This window comes from Thamnophis sirtalis, unplaced genomic scaffold (genome assembly GCF_051295495.1).
Source record: "Thamnophis sirtalis isolate CommonGarterSnake01/CBP01778 unplaced genomic scaffold, rThaSir2_p1.2 scaffold_4, whole genome shotgun sequence".
NCBI classification, from domain to species: Eukaryota; Metazoa; Chordata; class Lepidosauria; order Squamata; family Natricidae; genus Thamnophis; species Thamnophis sirtalis.
The window spans coordinates 116,201,464-116,216,764 of NW_028261384.1; the positions used below are offsets into that span (position 1 = coordinate 116,201,464).

General features: G+C 42.7%; 1 protein-coding gene across 2 annotated transcripts in view; it reads right to left on the reverse strand.

Annotated features, from left to right (window-relative positions):
* Positions 1 to 15,301, reverse strand: part of ALDH16A1 (aldehyde dehydrogenase 16 family member A1) — a 52,745-nt gene that overhangs the window by 15,311 nt on the left and 22,133 nt on the right. For both annotated transcript variants that reach the window (XM_087713838.1, XM_087713837.1), the window contains 7 exons: positions 14,694 to 14,846; positions 13,453 to 13,650; positions 11,869 to 11,967; positions 7,377 to 7,513; positions 5,862 to 5,967; positions 5,290 to 5,456; positions 2,004 to 2,171 (listed from right to left, as the gene is read on the reverse strand). In XM_087713838.1, the coding sequence (XP_087569964.1) occupies positions 2,004 to 2,171; positions 5,290 to 5,456; positions 5,862 to 5,967; positions 7,377 to 7,513; positions 11,869 to 11,967; positions 13,453 to 13,650; positions 14,694 to 14,846 (1,028 nt within the window). The remainder of the gene's footprint in view (positions 1 to 2,003; positions 2,172 to 5,289; positions 5,457 to 5,861; positions 5,968 to 7,376; positions 7,514 to 11,868; positions 11,968 to 13,452; positions 13,651 to 14,693; positions 14,847 to 15,301) is intronic.

Below are 15,301 nucleotides of genomic sequence, written 5' to 3' on the forward strand. Positions count from 1 at the left end.
CTGGAAGATAGATTAGTCAGGGAATGGGATGGGAGTGAGGATTTTGCATTATCATTGGTCTGGAATGATGTGGAAGTCAGGATTTTGCATTATGGTTGCTCATAAGTAAGAAAGAACCAGTAAAAGAGAAATGGAAAAATTCCTATCTGTAGAGCAGTGTTTTTCAGTCTTGGCAAGTTTAAGATGAGTGAACTTCATGCTGCCTTGGGAATTCTGGAATTGAAGTCCATACACCTTAAAATTGCCAAAATTGAGAAGCATGGGTGTACACTACAGCTTAAGATTTTCCATTCCTGTTTTATTTAGAATTTGGTGCAATTAAATAAACCAGTTGTAGTTTCCCTAACAAATAGTGATTAAAGTGATATGAATCATTACTGGACTTTTTGTGAGAAACTGAAATTAAAAGTTGATTTGGGCTTTAATGAGTAGATATAGGATTATGGAAATAATGTAGACAAATGTTAATCTTAGAGTAAGAGTTTGATATATTTTTTCTTACATCTATACTAAAGAAAGTTGGAAGTCATTCTTTTTTGTTTTCCTTCTATTCCTTTCTTTCTTTCTTTCTTACACTTTCATTCTTTTTCTTTCCTGAGCCTGTTCTTTTTTCAAATCTGTTTTTTTATTGGTTTATCCCTTGTTTTTTATGTATGAAGGATCAAATATTCAGCCATTATAATTCTACATTCCTTATTTATAGAAATCATATCAAGATTTAGACTGAAATCCAGTGGGAGCCATCTCATACAAGGCAGGCTCTGGGTCACTCTAACCAAAAAGTGTTTATCAATAGAGTAGCTCAATATTTGTAGCTTAGGGTTGAACTTGGGGTCCTTGATGCTCTCTGAGCTTGATGGTTTTCTTGCAGATATTTCATTATCAAACTAGGTAATATCATCAGTACTAGAAGGGAGTGGAGTTTGCTCTTACTTTTATATACTAGTGGCTTTCCCTATCAGTGTTGATTGGTTGCTTCACAAACAGTGTTTTGATTGGTACCAGGTCTCCACAGCCTCAGGCAGAACAGGGCTCCCACAAATGTTCTTTAAAACTTGGCACGACAAAACCGCGGTCCACTAAAGCGCGCCCAATTAAAGCGCGTCGCTGACATCAGCAGCAGCGCGACAACAGCGACCGCAGAGAAAAAAGGGCGCTTTAAAAAGCGCTTTGAAAGCAAGCCGATTCACGTTAACACGTTAAGGTAAGGGTTAGGTTTAGGGTTAGGGTTAGGTTTAGAATTAGGTTAAGGGTTAGCGTTAGGTTTAGCGTTAAGGGTTAGGGTTAGGTTAAGGGTTAGGTTTAGGATTAGGTTTAGGGTTAGGTTTCGGGGGGTTACGTTTAGGTTTAGGGGTTAATTTTAACTTTAGCGCTCACAGCGTGCTTTTTTTTCCGCACTGTGATGACGTCAGGTACGCGGTTTCGTCGAACACGCTTTAGTCGACTGCGGTTTTGTGGTGGAACCCTTTAAAATACAGAGTTCCCCAGCATTGCTTTAGGACCCTCCAATACAGAAACTGTGGTTACTCATCCTAAATTGAATCCTCATTATCTGGAGCTTCAAAATTTGCTGTTTGCTGGGAAGATGTGTAGCTAAAAGTCAGTCTACATTTAGTGCACATCTGACTTTGGGGATATTTCTTCATAGCCAAGCAAATGTGCATTTCTTGTGCAGTTCACACCCCTTGCTTGATGAATCTGGGTGTCACGAAGCAAAGCTCACATTTTGTAATTAACCCCCCTCGCCCCGTGTTGGCTGGCAGAGTGCTGCAGGAAACAGAGTGCTGTCACACCCACTGGCCACGCCCCTGGCCACGCCCACTCAGCCAGTCATTAGGGGCAGAGAACCAGTTGTTAAAAAATTTGCAGCCCACCACTGAATCTATTGTAATTTCAAATGATCACTATGCAACCAGTCATTAAGCAAGGACTACTTACTGTATCAGAGAAGAATCCCAAATCCCTCGGTTAGATGCTAAGCTAAATGAAAGGTCTGGACTCACCCGGGAGCTGCTTTGGTAGCGGCCTCCACTGCGTTATGGATGTCCTTCACGTTCCCGTCTGCCACGAGGGCCGCTGCTTTGCCTGCATGGTCAAGGACGGTTCGGGAACTCAAGGAATCTGGTCTCTTCCGAGCACCACCATAGTACAACTTGTAGGTTTGGTCCATGCTGTGGAAGGAAGGGAGGAAGGAAAAAGGAAGAGAGGAAGGAAAAGGAAAGAGTTTAAGAGTTTAAGAGTTTATTAACATTTATAGGCCGCCCTTTTCCCTGAGGGGACTCAGGGCGGCTTACATAAAATCAAGGGAGGGATATACAAACAATAACATAGACATACATAGAGTAAAATACTGAACAACATTCATTCATCATTCGGGAGGGGCGATTATCTTTGTCCCCAGGCCTGACGGGATAGCCAGGTCTTAAGGGCTATGCGGAAGGCCTGGACGGTGGTGAGAGTACGAATCTCCACGGGGAGCTCGTTCCAAAGGGTCGGGGCTACTACTGAGAAGGCCCTCCTCCTTGTAGTTGCCAGCCGGCACTGGCTGGCAGATGGAATCCGGAGGAGGCCCAATCTGTGAGATCTAATTGGTCGCAGGGAGGTAATTGGCAGAAGGCGGTCTCTCAAGTACGCAGATCCACTACCATGGAGGGCTTTATGGGTGACTAGTAGCACCTTGAAGCGCACCCGGAGATCGACAGGTAGCCAGCGCAGCTCGCGGAGGATAGGTGTTATGTGGGTGAACCGAGGTGCACCCACGATCACTCGCGCGGCCGCGTTCTGGACTAGCTGAAGTCGCCGGATGCTCTTCAAGGGCAGCCCCATGTAGAGCACATTGCTGTATTCCAGCCTAGAGGTCACAAGGGAAAGAAAAGGAAGGGAGGGAGGAGAAACTGTAATAGAGCTTTTGCCTCGTTTTTTTTGAATTCATTTCAAAACAAAGCTGAAAAGGCCACACATTCTGGGTGCCTGGATTTTATAGATAGGCTGAGACTTCCCGAGGATGAGATTCTCTAGAATAGGATAGGCTGCAAAATGTCTGGATATTAGACAAAGTCCTTCTTTAAGCTTAGTTCTATAGAATAGAATAGAATAAGAATAGAATAGGAATTCTTTATTGGCCAAGTGTGATTGGGTACACAAGGAATTTGTCTTTGGTGCATATGCTCTCAGCGTACATAAAGAAAAATAAAATAGAATACATTCATCAAGAATCATAAGATACAAAACTTAGTGATAGTCACAGGTTACTAATAAGCAATCAAATAAAAGGAAACAAATAAAACAATATAAATCGTAAAGATACAAGCAACATGGGGGAAGAGATAGGTACTAGGAAGGATGAGAAGAATAATAGTAATACAGTAAATTATTTGACAGTGTTGTGGAAATTAGTTGTTTAGCAGAGTGATGGTGTTTGGGGAAAAAACTGTCTTTGTGTCTAGTTGTTCTGGTGTGCAGTGCTCTATAGTGTTGTTTTTAGGGTAGAAGTTGAAACAATTTATGTCCAGGATGTGAGGGGTCTGTAGATATTTTCACAGCCCTCTTTATGTTCAAAAACTACAAATAAAAACCCTGTATTTCCTCAAAACTGAGATACAAAAGATGGCTAGGAATTATCTGGTTATTTAATGAGAAGGGAAAGGCTTTATATCTTTACTGAAATGCCCCTCAGTCGCTGGGCATGAGAGAACCAGGCTTCTGTTATTGATCATAGGGAGGGTTCACATGCCCGCTCACTCCAAGGTCCACACACCTGCCCCCTCATAAAGCTTACTTATTCACCTGGGCTCCATTATTGTTCTTGGAATTTAGTTGAAGTGGGGGAACTCTGTACATTGAACTTTAGAAGACGGATTAGGTGTTGTTGGCCAATGAATCGGAGTAGAAGCTGAGATTTAAATGCTGGTGAACCCTTGATCCTAACCACTTTTTAAAAACTCGTTAATGTGCTGCGCTCCAGAATTAGGGCAACGGCTCCACCTTGAACAAAAACTCAATAATAAAGATCTTTTCCTGTTTTTTTCTTAAGCTTTATTGCAATTTTCCATTCTTGCGGAAAGGTTAATGAGGACACATATCTCATATATCTTGCAGCAGTTGTAAAGCTTCAGCAACTCTGGATAAAGTGATATAGGTCTTTTCTCAATAAACATGTAGCCTAGAGATAAAGGGAGGCCGACATCTTTATTGTAGTGTTTAAGTTGCTGGACCAGAAGCAAGGCAACTGTGAGTTCTAGTCCTCCCAGTAGCATGTACTTCTCCTCTCAACCCAACCCTTCTACCAAGGTTGTTGCTGTGGGAAAATAGAAGTAAGGAGCCTAAAGTATACCACCTTGATCTGCATAATAGAGAAGGCAAAATATACATCTGATAATAACATGCAAACACCAAACTAGCACATGTGCTCATTAGGTCTAGCCGCCCTTTTAACATTTCCCCATAATGCAAGGGTTTGACAGGAGTGTTCAGAGACTCTGTAACAACTCACCACAGGATAATTCACTATGGCAGGGGTCACCAACCTTTAGGACCTCAGGGACGACTAAATTCATAATTTTAAATCCCATGGGCAACTAATATGAATTAGCGATGGGATGGGGTCCTTCAGGCACTTAGCTTGGCCACCTGTTAGTGGAGACAAGCATCCAGGGTCAACCCTTGGTTTGCTGTCTATTGCAGCTAGGAATCTCAAATACGGCCAAGAATGAATGTCTATCTTGTAGCGAGGCCAGGCACTAGATCGGCCGCCTGCAAACGCTGTCTTTCGAGGAGCCTGGCCGAAGTTTCGCACACCGCTCACTGAAGCGTCTGGACTCCCAGGGAGGGAAGGACGGAAGGGCTGGAGCTACTAAACAGGCAGCCAAGCTAAGTGCCTGAAGGACCCCATCCCATTAGCAAGCAGGAGTAATTGCTTCGGTGGGCCATCTCTCAGACTGCAAGTGGTCCACAGACCAGCACTATGGGTCCACTTCCTTTAATAATTCATCATCAAAGCATTACAAAAAGCTGGTAATCATAAGAATTTTTATTTTGATGTAAGAGATAACATAAATTTGAATGAAAACGTGGTCAACAAAAATAAAAGGAACCAGGCACCGCGCAAGTTAGCTGCAGCAAGTTAGCCACGGCAAATTGGCTGCAGCAAGTTGCCCCACTTCTCTTCTGAAGTACAGTAGCTGTGTAAGTTCATCCAGTCTGAATTGCTGCCTTTTAAAAAAAAAAATTGCTACAAAGTGCGCTAAGTAGTTTTCTGAGAAAGTCAGGCAACTTCACACTTATTCTTACCTTGGAATATCTTCTTTCAGCTCAGAAACTATAAAGCAGGGAACTTTATCCCCAGAAATCAGTGGGAGAGAACTCTTTGGTGAAGTAGCAAAGATTTTGTAATTCAGATCCATACCACCGATGGGTGGTTGGATTTCCCACATTGGTTTCACGTATTCATAAAGTGCCTGGACAGAAAGAATTCAGAATGAAACTTAGAGATGTGCTGGGATCCTTCCAGGGGTGGGTTTCAACCGGTTCGCGGCGGTCCCCGCGATCCGGTTGGTTTCCGAACCCGGAAGTAAGTAACTTCCGGGAACGGCGAAGGCCCCCCCCCCCGCACCTGCTCCTTACCAGGTTTTGCCGAATTCTGCGCTTCCACGCATGCGCAGGATGCATACAGCGCCTGCGCGATCCTCTAGGAGCAGCTGGAGCATCGCACAGACGCTAGTATGCATGTGCGCAGTGCACGTGCGCACCGTGCGCATGTGCAAGACGCCGCTGGCTTCGTTCCAACCGAACCGGTTGGAACGGGGCGAGAAACCCACCCCTGGATCCTTCCCACCAGCTGCTTACGGCCCTTCCTCACTAACCTCTTTGCCTCCGTTCCGTCCATGGCCACTTTCCTTATACCCTCCAAAGGCAGCTGCCGCATCTAACATATTATGGCTGTTTATCCAGACTGTTCCAACCTGCAAACTAAGAAGGCAGAAGACAAAAAGGGAGTGAGATTTCAAGTAGCATGACATGAAAAATTAGACGCTTTTGCTCGTTCTGTACATGCAGTCCTCGACTTACAACCACAATTGTGCCCCTAAATAGCAATAGTACTTAAGACTTATATATCGCTTCACAGTGCTTTACAGTTCTCTCTAAGCAGTTTGCAGAATCAGCCTATTGCCCCCAACAATCTGGGACCTCATTTTACCCATCTCGGAAGGATGGAAGGCTGAGTCAACCTTGAGCCTGGTGAGATTCAAATTGCCAAATTTCAGGCAGCTGGCAATCAGCGGACGTCTCCTGCAGTACTGCATTCTAACCACTGCGAAGCCGTGGCTCATCTTGGTTGTTAAGTGAGACATTTATTAAGTGGGTTTGCCCCATTTTTACGACCTTTCTTAGTAATGTTAGCATTGCAAGGTGGGCCAGATAAGAAGAACACACAAAATACCAGCTGTAACTGTAAAGTTCCATTCACATAATCCTTCCAGTCTGAGAATCCATCTCTCTCTGCTCACCTTTTCAGTTGAAGAACTTCGGGAGGGTCCCTTCTGAGATGATTGCCACACCCTTATTGCTTCTGTGGACTCAGCTGCCTCTTATCTAAGGCTGCCTAGTCAGTAGTTCTTATCTTCCAAGCATATTCCCACATAGACTATATTGCCAAAAGTATTCGCTCACAACTGTTTCTGATTATGTGGATGGGTGAGCGAATACTTTTGGTAATATAGTGTACCTTCAGTTATTGGTACATATACATACGGGGCCAGGAACGCAGAGGGGAGTCTTATAAAGAGCCGAGGTGGCGCAGTGGTTAGAGTGCAGTACTGCAGGCCACTTCAGCTGACTGCTATCTGCAGTTCGGCAGTTCAAATCTCACCGGCTCAAGGTTGACTCAGCCTTCCATCCTTCCGAGGTGGGTAAAATGAGGACCCGGATTGTTGGGGGCAATATGCTGACTCTCTGTAAACCGCTTAGAGATGGCTGAAAGCCCTATGAAGCGGTATATAAGTCTAAGTGCTATTGCTATTGCTATTGTCCCAATGATTTCGCTTGTCAGAAGATCACAAAAGAGGATAGCGTGACCCCGGGACACAGCAAAGGTCATAAGTATGAACCAGGTGCCGAGCATCGGAATTTTGACCATATGATCATGGGGATAGTACAAAGGTTGTAAACTGTGAAAAATGGTCATAAGTCACTTTTTTCACTGCTGTTGTAACTTTGAACAGTCACTAAACGAACTGTTGTAAGTCAGGGACTACCCGCACAGGGAGAAAACAAAGGTTTATATTTCTGGGATGGGGAACTGAATGATAGAATCCAGATGGATCCAGAGGAGAGATCAGGGCACCTTAACAAAGAACAGCCTGCAGTAAAAGTGATACCTGTGGGCAACTTCGAGGGCCAAGGAAAGAATTTCTGTCCACACACTAGCAGCCAGTCCGTGAGGTGTGCTGTTCCCCAAAGCCACCGCCTCCTTGGTCGTCCGGAAAGTCAGGGATACCAGAACAGGTCCAAAGATCTGCAGAAGAAAATGCTTTAGATCATTTTTAAACAATGAGAATCCATTGCCCCATCAATTTCCTACCAAAGCAAATTCTGCCAAGGAGAGGGAGCCTGGCTGAGAAGAAGCAGAAGCTGCTACATGATAGACACAGCAGATTAGTAGGAACGGTTTAATTTAAACCTTTTGCGTAGGATGAAAAGCAAACTTTCCTCCAAATCTTTAGGCTGAGAATCAGTAACCTGGAGCCCCAGGGCCATAAAACTAGGCAAGAAGCCTACAGCGTCCCTTGGCCACAATAAGCATAACCTGATGGAATGGAAAATACAGGAAAGGCAGAAAAAGATGCAGTATATCAGTAATCTCGACTTACAGCATTTTGTTTAGTGATCTTTTGAAGTTACAATAACACTGAAAAAAGTGACTTATGACTGTTTTTTCACACTTACGACTCTTGCAGCATCCTCATGGTCCTGTGATCAAAATTCAGACCTTGGGCAAGTGGTTCATATTTATGACGGTTGCATTGTCCCAGGATAATCATGTGATCTCCTTTTGCAACCGTCTGCCAAGCAAAGTCACTGGGGAAGCCAGATTCACTTAACAACCAGGTTACTAACATAACAACTGCGGTGATTCACTTAACAATGGTGGCAAGAAAGGTTATAAAATGGGCAAAACTCATTTAACAACTGTCTTGCTTAGCAACAGAAATTTGGGGTTCAATTGTGGTCGGGGACTATTCGTACATTTGAAGCAAATTTATTAATAAAGGTAATCCTCGACTTACAACTGTAATGGAGCTGCCATGATAGTCATAAATTTCGCGACTGCTTCAATCGTAAAAACAAATGCTGCCGTCATTCAACGAACGAATGTTTTGTTATGGGTATGGTTTTGCTGAAAACTTAAAAGCAGGGGTGTCAAACTCAAGGCGTGGAGGCCAGATCTGGCCTGCAGGGTGCTTGGATCTGGCCTGCAGAGCCGCCCTGGAAGCAGCAAAGGACCGAGCGCTGCCAGCAAAAACTGAGCTTGGGAGGACGGTGCGCGACTCTCGCAAGCTCCGTTTTCACTGGGAGAAGGTTGCAGGAGGTCATTGCAGCCAAAAACGGAGCTAGAGAGCCTGTTTTCACTGGCAGAGAGCTCAGCCCCCCCCTGACACAAGTGATGTCGAGCTGGCCCTGGCCACGCCCACCCCGGTCCCCCAAGGTCAAACACAACCCTGATGCAGTTCTCAATGAAAATCGAGTTTGACATCCCTGACTTAAAAGTACTTTCTGGTTTTCGGAAAAAGATCCATAAAACATGGTGACATGATCCTGGGATGCTATAAATATCAACAAGCTTTCTGTTTGTGTTTAACCATCAAGAAAAAGCACTTGGATAAGTGACTTGATTTATATAATCCTGTTTTGTATTAGTTTATGAGTGAGGACTTTTGCCAGAGCAATTATCTGTGTTTATTTTGGGCTCGCAGCCAGCAAAGCCGGGACTGATAAAAGGATTCCTTGGAAGTTCTGTTTGGCTTTAGTTTTTGAACGGGCAAGATGGGGGGTCAGAACAGATCCAAACTTTGTCTTATTTCCACCTGGACAAATATGAACAAATATATGTCATTTCCATGCCATCAAAATGCACTTACTGTTATATTTTATTAAGGTTCAAATGAATAAACAGACAAAATTCATTGTAGCTGGACAGATCTTTTGGGTAGAATGGGGTTTGTCATCATCTGCTTCAACTGAATTTAATAGAATAATGGAATAACAGAATTGGAAAGGACCTTGGAGGTTTTCTAGTCCAACCCTCTGCAGCATGATTGCTCTGCCCCTGAAGTTTGGTCACATGACTGTGGAGGGGGCAACCGTTGGCATTTCAAATCCAGATCGCAAATAGCCCCCCATGCTGGTCCGTGTAACATCAAACAGTTCAAGTCATAAGTCAAGGACTACTCGCAGCTACAAAATGAAGAAACAAAGCTAAATGCCCATCTCTTATCCACAAAACGTTGTGTGGGGACGATACACCAGGACACACAAGGACCTTCTCCATGTATGCGGTAAGGTTATATCTACTTGATGTCACCACTCACTGCACTTTTATTACATAAAGCTACTTTCCCCTTTAGGTAGTGCACCCAAGTACAGGTAGTCCTTGATTTACAACAGTTCCTTCAGTGACCATTCAAAGTTACAACAGCACTGAAGGAAGTGAATTCTGGCCGTTTTTTAGTTGCGGACATTGCAACATCCCGTTGGGCACAAGATTAAAACTCAGATGCTTTGCAATTGGTTGATATCTATGACCTTTGCTGTCTCCCAAGGTTCAGTGATCACCTTTTATGACCTGATAAGCAAACCCAAGCTCTCTCTTTTCATCTCAATTCGGTGGCCCTTATATCTGTCGCGAGCGCCCCGTTAGTTCACCAAGGCATAGCAACCTTTGATAGATGCCATGGATAGAAGACATCAACTGTTATGAACCCTACGACTGGGGGAGAGTGTTCAGGACGGAAACATCCTCTCTTAAGGCTTTAAAGGAGCCACATCCACTGAAAGGTGAGGAGTGGCTGCAGGTAGGCCTTAACCTATGACCACAACTGACCCCCCAAATTTCTGTTGCTAAGCAAAACAAATGTTAAATGAATCCTGTCGCATTTTGCAGCCTTTCTTGCCACAGTGGTTAACTGAATCACGGCAGTTGTTAAATAAGTAACGTGGTTGTTAAGCGAATCTGGATTTCCCAGTGATTTTGCTTGTCAGAATTCGCAAAAGCTGATCACATCACCCTGGGAAACTGCAAAATAGGAATAGGAACAAATTGCCATGCATCAATTTTGAAAAACAGTCATAAGTTAGTTTTTTCAGTGCTGCTGTAACTTTGAACGGCCGCTAAATGAACTGATGTAAATTGAGGACTACCTGCATTTCAGAGCTTTTCCCCAATCTGTGATGCAGAGATCAGTTATCAGCAAAGCAAAAATGCTGTGCCTATACATGTATGCGGGAAAGTTTAGGAACAAGCACATGGAATCTTTTGGAGGCTGGGGCTGCTTTAAAATTTTGAGGAAAGGTACTTATTGGCATTCCTTCCTAATGCTTTATACAGCCGTAATAATCAGCAAGCTTCAAACCTAGCATAGCACTGAACTTCTTTTTTAGCCTTCAACCTGCAAACCTAAACATTGCCACTTTAAGACACCTATTTATTACGCTTAATATGACCCTTAAAACAGCCATAGCATTTCTCAGGCAAGTCCATAAACCTGACAGAAAAGGGAAAGGCTTAATGAAAAGAAGGTCTTGCATGAGGTCTGAAGCAGTGATGAAATTCAGCCGGTTCTATTCAGCCAGCGCATCGGTAGCGGAGGCAGTAGGAGGCTCCGCCTACCCATTTATGTGAATGTCATCACATCCCGTTTTTGAAGTTCTGCACATGTGTAAAGGTGGCACGTGCAAGTGAAGTGAGCGCGCACACTCACATTTGCGAACTGGTAGCGAAGGTAAGTTGATTTCACCCCTGGTCTGAAGCATTTTCAAAGCCCCACTTTTGACCCCCACCATTTACTACAGCTTTCTTCAACCTGTCAGCCTTCGGAAATTGTGGTCCAAAACTTCAAACAGACAGAAGAGAGGAGACGACAGAGGCAGAAAAACAAGAGGGAAGGCAGGAGAATGTGAATGTTGACCATGTTTAATGGGCACAGGCTACGTTCAGAATGGAGGCTCATCTACTAAAGTGCCTTCCACTAAATGCCTCAGAATTTCCAATTTAACATGGTCAATAGGAATTAAAACAATTTAGTCTAACATGTCTGAAAATATTAGGTGAGGGAAGAAAGATGGATTAAAGCTAGTTTAAAAGAGGTCTAGTATATGGCCAAACATGTGTACCTGAAGATAGAACATCATAAACTCAGTGTAGTTTTTCTTTCTTTCTTTCTTTCTTTCTTTCTTTCTTTCTTTCTTTCTTTCTTTCTTTCTTTCTTTCTTTCTTTCTTTCTTCTTTCTTCCTTCCTTCCTTCTTTCCTCCTTCCTTCCTTCTTTCCTCCTTCCTTCCTTCCTTCCTTCCTTCCTTCCTTCCTTCTTTCTTTCTTTCTTTCTCACTCTCTGTTTTTTATTTATATCCCACATGGACAACTCTGTGAGATGGGCTGGGCTAAGCACATGTGACTGGCCCAAAGTCAACCAGCTGGCTTTTATGTCCAAGGCAGGACTAGAACTCCTGGTCTCCCGGTTTCTAGCCTAGAGCCTTAACTACCCAACTGGCTTTCTTATTCCATTTATTAATAACATTAATCTCTACTGATTGTTTTAGCAATATCAGAATGCTAATGCATTCATTATCAGAAATGCTTTCTCATCTCTTCCTACCTCTTCCTGGACGCAACGGGAGGTATGATACACGCCAGTGATTAAGGTTGGAGGGTAAAACAATTTATTTGATGGGAGGGATGCCCAAGCTTGGAAGACCTAAAAAAAAAAAAAAAACTTTTGAATTAGGTTGTCAGTCACAGAAACTCTAATCTAGATTCCTATCCAGAGCAGGGGGTTGGATTCTATACCTAAATACTTTTCCTGATAGGCCTCTAGCTCAGGGTTGAACTGTGGGATCCTTGATGCTTTCTGAGCTTGGTTATTTTCTTGCAGATGTTTCATTATCCAATTAGTGCACTGATTATGTTATCTACCGTATTTTTCAGAGTATAAGATGCACCTTTTCCCCTCAAAAAAGAGGCTGAAAATCTGGGTGCATCTTATACACTGAATACAGCATTTGTTGCTTCCTGAAACCCCACCAAAATGGCCGTGCAGAGCCTGTAGGAGGCTTTCAAAGAGCTCCTGGGGGCTGGAGAGGGCAGAAATGAGTGAAAAATGGGACATTTTTGCTCAATTTTGTCCCCCTCAGCCCCCAGGATTACCCTATAAGCCTCCTAAAGGCTATGCATGCAATTTTTTTGACAAAAAATGGGCCCATTTTTGCGAATAACAGGCCATTTTTTGCTTGTTTTGGGGGGGCACCCCCCAGGAGCATTCTGCAAGCCCCCTAAAGGCTATTCATGCCTTTTTTTTGGAAAAAAACAGGTCTGTTTTTTGCGAAAAACAGGCTGTTTTTGGGAGGTTTGCAAAACTTTTTTAAAAATTTGCCTCTTCAAAACTTTGATGCGTCTTATACTCAGGTACATCTTATACTCTGTAAAATACAGTAGTTGAGTAATAAAACATCTGCAAGAAAACAACCAAGGTTAAAAAGCACTAAGGACACCTCAAAAAAATTAAAACACTTTAAAAGCTGGGGGTGTTATAAAAAGGAGACAAACTAAGTTACTAATAGAAAGAACATTGAAAATAGACCCCATTAAACATTGCATTCAAATTGTGGAGTACAAGAACTAGCTGGATCTAAATAACATCAAGGTTTTTTTTAACCAGGACTCTCCAGATACAGTGGTCTTCCACATCCTTTCTTGGCAAGCAGTGAAAGAGAAACATCCTCCAACAATCTTGTTTGAAGGATACCAAGATGGAAAAGATGGTCCTTATTGAAATCATTATTCTTGATCAACTCCTGAATCAAACAAATAAAGAATAACTGAAATATTTCCTCCCTGCTACAAATATTTTTAAGCTGAAATCTTCAGTCTTACATTTTTCTTCCCTATTAGTTAACAACTAGCAAAGAAATCCAAGGCCATAATTTTAACAAATAGCACAGATGTTCCACAGACATGTTTTATAATGTGTTTACTTCATAGTAGGGTTATTTACATCTCTACAAGCAACTTAGCTTGGCTCTGGAGCTTAAATGGACCCCAGGGGATGGTAGAGGAAGGCCTGGAGGAACGTCGTCCGTGGGGTCGCGATGGGTCAAACATGACTTTGCAACTAACAACAACTATTGTTAAATTTTACTATTGTTAGGATGACTTTGGTCTAACATGATTCCTTCCCATTTACCTCAGCCCCTTCAGCCCGAGCTTCTTCCACCAGGCTGTCAATGACATTTCGCTGCTTCTCGCTGGTCAATGGTCCCACATCTGTGATTTTGTCCAGAGAGTCTCCTAAGTGGAGCTGCCCCATTCGGTGTTTCAGGCGTTGAATAAAGTCTTTGGCAATGGATTCCTGAAGGAACAGTTGAGCCCCAGCACTGTGGACCTGAGAAGGGGAAGGAAAAGTCACCCATGGGGTTCATTAATTCAATCCTTGGCTGCAATATTTTGCAGCCAAGACTCTGCCAGAGTAAAAATAAAATTCACTGTCTGGTTCTTTAAAAAATGTTTAAACGTAGAATATGTGCATAAACAATTAAAAAAATAATATGATTCCCAGATTGATTCATTGGCCATTTTGAAAATATTTGGAACTTGTTTAGTTCTGGTGTGCACTACTGGGTAACACTGTAGTTTATTCCATAAATTATAGCTAAGCAAATCTTGGCTAAGCAAAGCTTGGTCAATGTAGAATCCTTGTATAATTGCCTATTTTTGATCCTATTCAAAAGGTTAGGTGTGACGTACAAAATACCATATGTCTGGAAGCAGGCTGTTTCAACAACTATTTTCATCTATTTGAGGTTGGACAAACATTAATGTCTTGTTATCTCTGGAGACAAACTTAGAGATAATGCCAGAAAGATCCTTTTGAAATATTTCTACCCTACTTTGTTCTCTTTCTGTTAACTGGAAAAATGCTACAGCTGGGTTTAACAGTAGAAGCAATTAGTTTATTTTAAAACGATTGTGTTCCTGCTTGAACTTTTAATTATATGCTGGTCCCTAACTATTTTTAGGGAGTAATTGATGTAACATCCTGCTTGGGCGGGGCGGGTTGGACTAGATGACCTACAAGGTCCCTTCCAATTCTGTTAATCTAATCTTAAAAAGTGCAAATGAAAAAAAAATAAACAGAACTGCTAAATAGTTGCAACAGAAGGGGGCAGCTGACATACACATCCAAAGTTTTATTATACAAGTGCCAAATTTTTCAGATAATTCTGGACAAAGGTTTACTATATCATAGAGTTAAAATCTAACAGGCTGTCAAAGAAGAAATATGAAGAATTGAATTTTTTTTAGTATTTCTCTCTTTTGCAGTGGTTGGGTGAGCCAGCAGCCGACTGAAAAAGGGGGAAATGTTAAGAAACAGCTTTTTCCCTGGGTCTCTTCTTCCTTTGATATTACCTTTGCTTAAAAGCATACCTGTCCTCGATTCAGCCAGATGGCGTCCACCACTGCGTCAGCAGCACTATCCAAGTCAGCTGAGTCAAAGACAATGAAGGGCAACTTCTCCCCAAGTTGGAGACAAAGCTTCTTGCCACTGCCAGCTGTGGCTTGACGCAGACAACGTCCCACCTGTACCAGCAACACATTTCCCATCACATCATATTTAAAATGGCCATTGACCATCCCTCCCACGCCAGCCCAAAGTCCCATTCCTCAAGAATTTCCTCAAATTCTTGCTCTAGTTGGAACAAGGTAGGATGGAAGTGTCACTGATTTTGGAATAAGTAGGAGAGCGAAGGTCCTGTGCTACACTATCAAGACGACACTACATTATCAAAAGAAGAGTGAAACGCAGTGGGTGATGGGAAAACAGAAGAAACCTGGAGTGAGGTAGATACAGGTAGTCCTTGATTTATGACCACAATTGAAGCCAATTTTTTTTTGTTAAGTAAGACATTTGTTAAGTGAGTTTTATCCATTTAACATCCTTAACAAATGCCACATTTGTTAAGTGAATCACTGTAGTTGTTGAGTCAGTAACTCGGTTATGAGTTTTATCCCATTTAACATCCTTTCTTACGAAA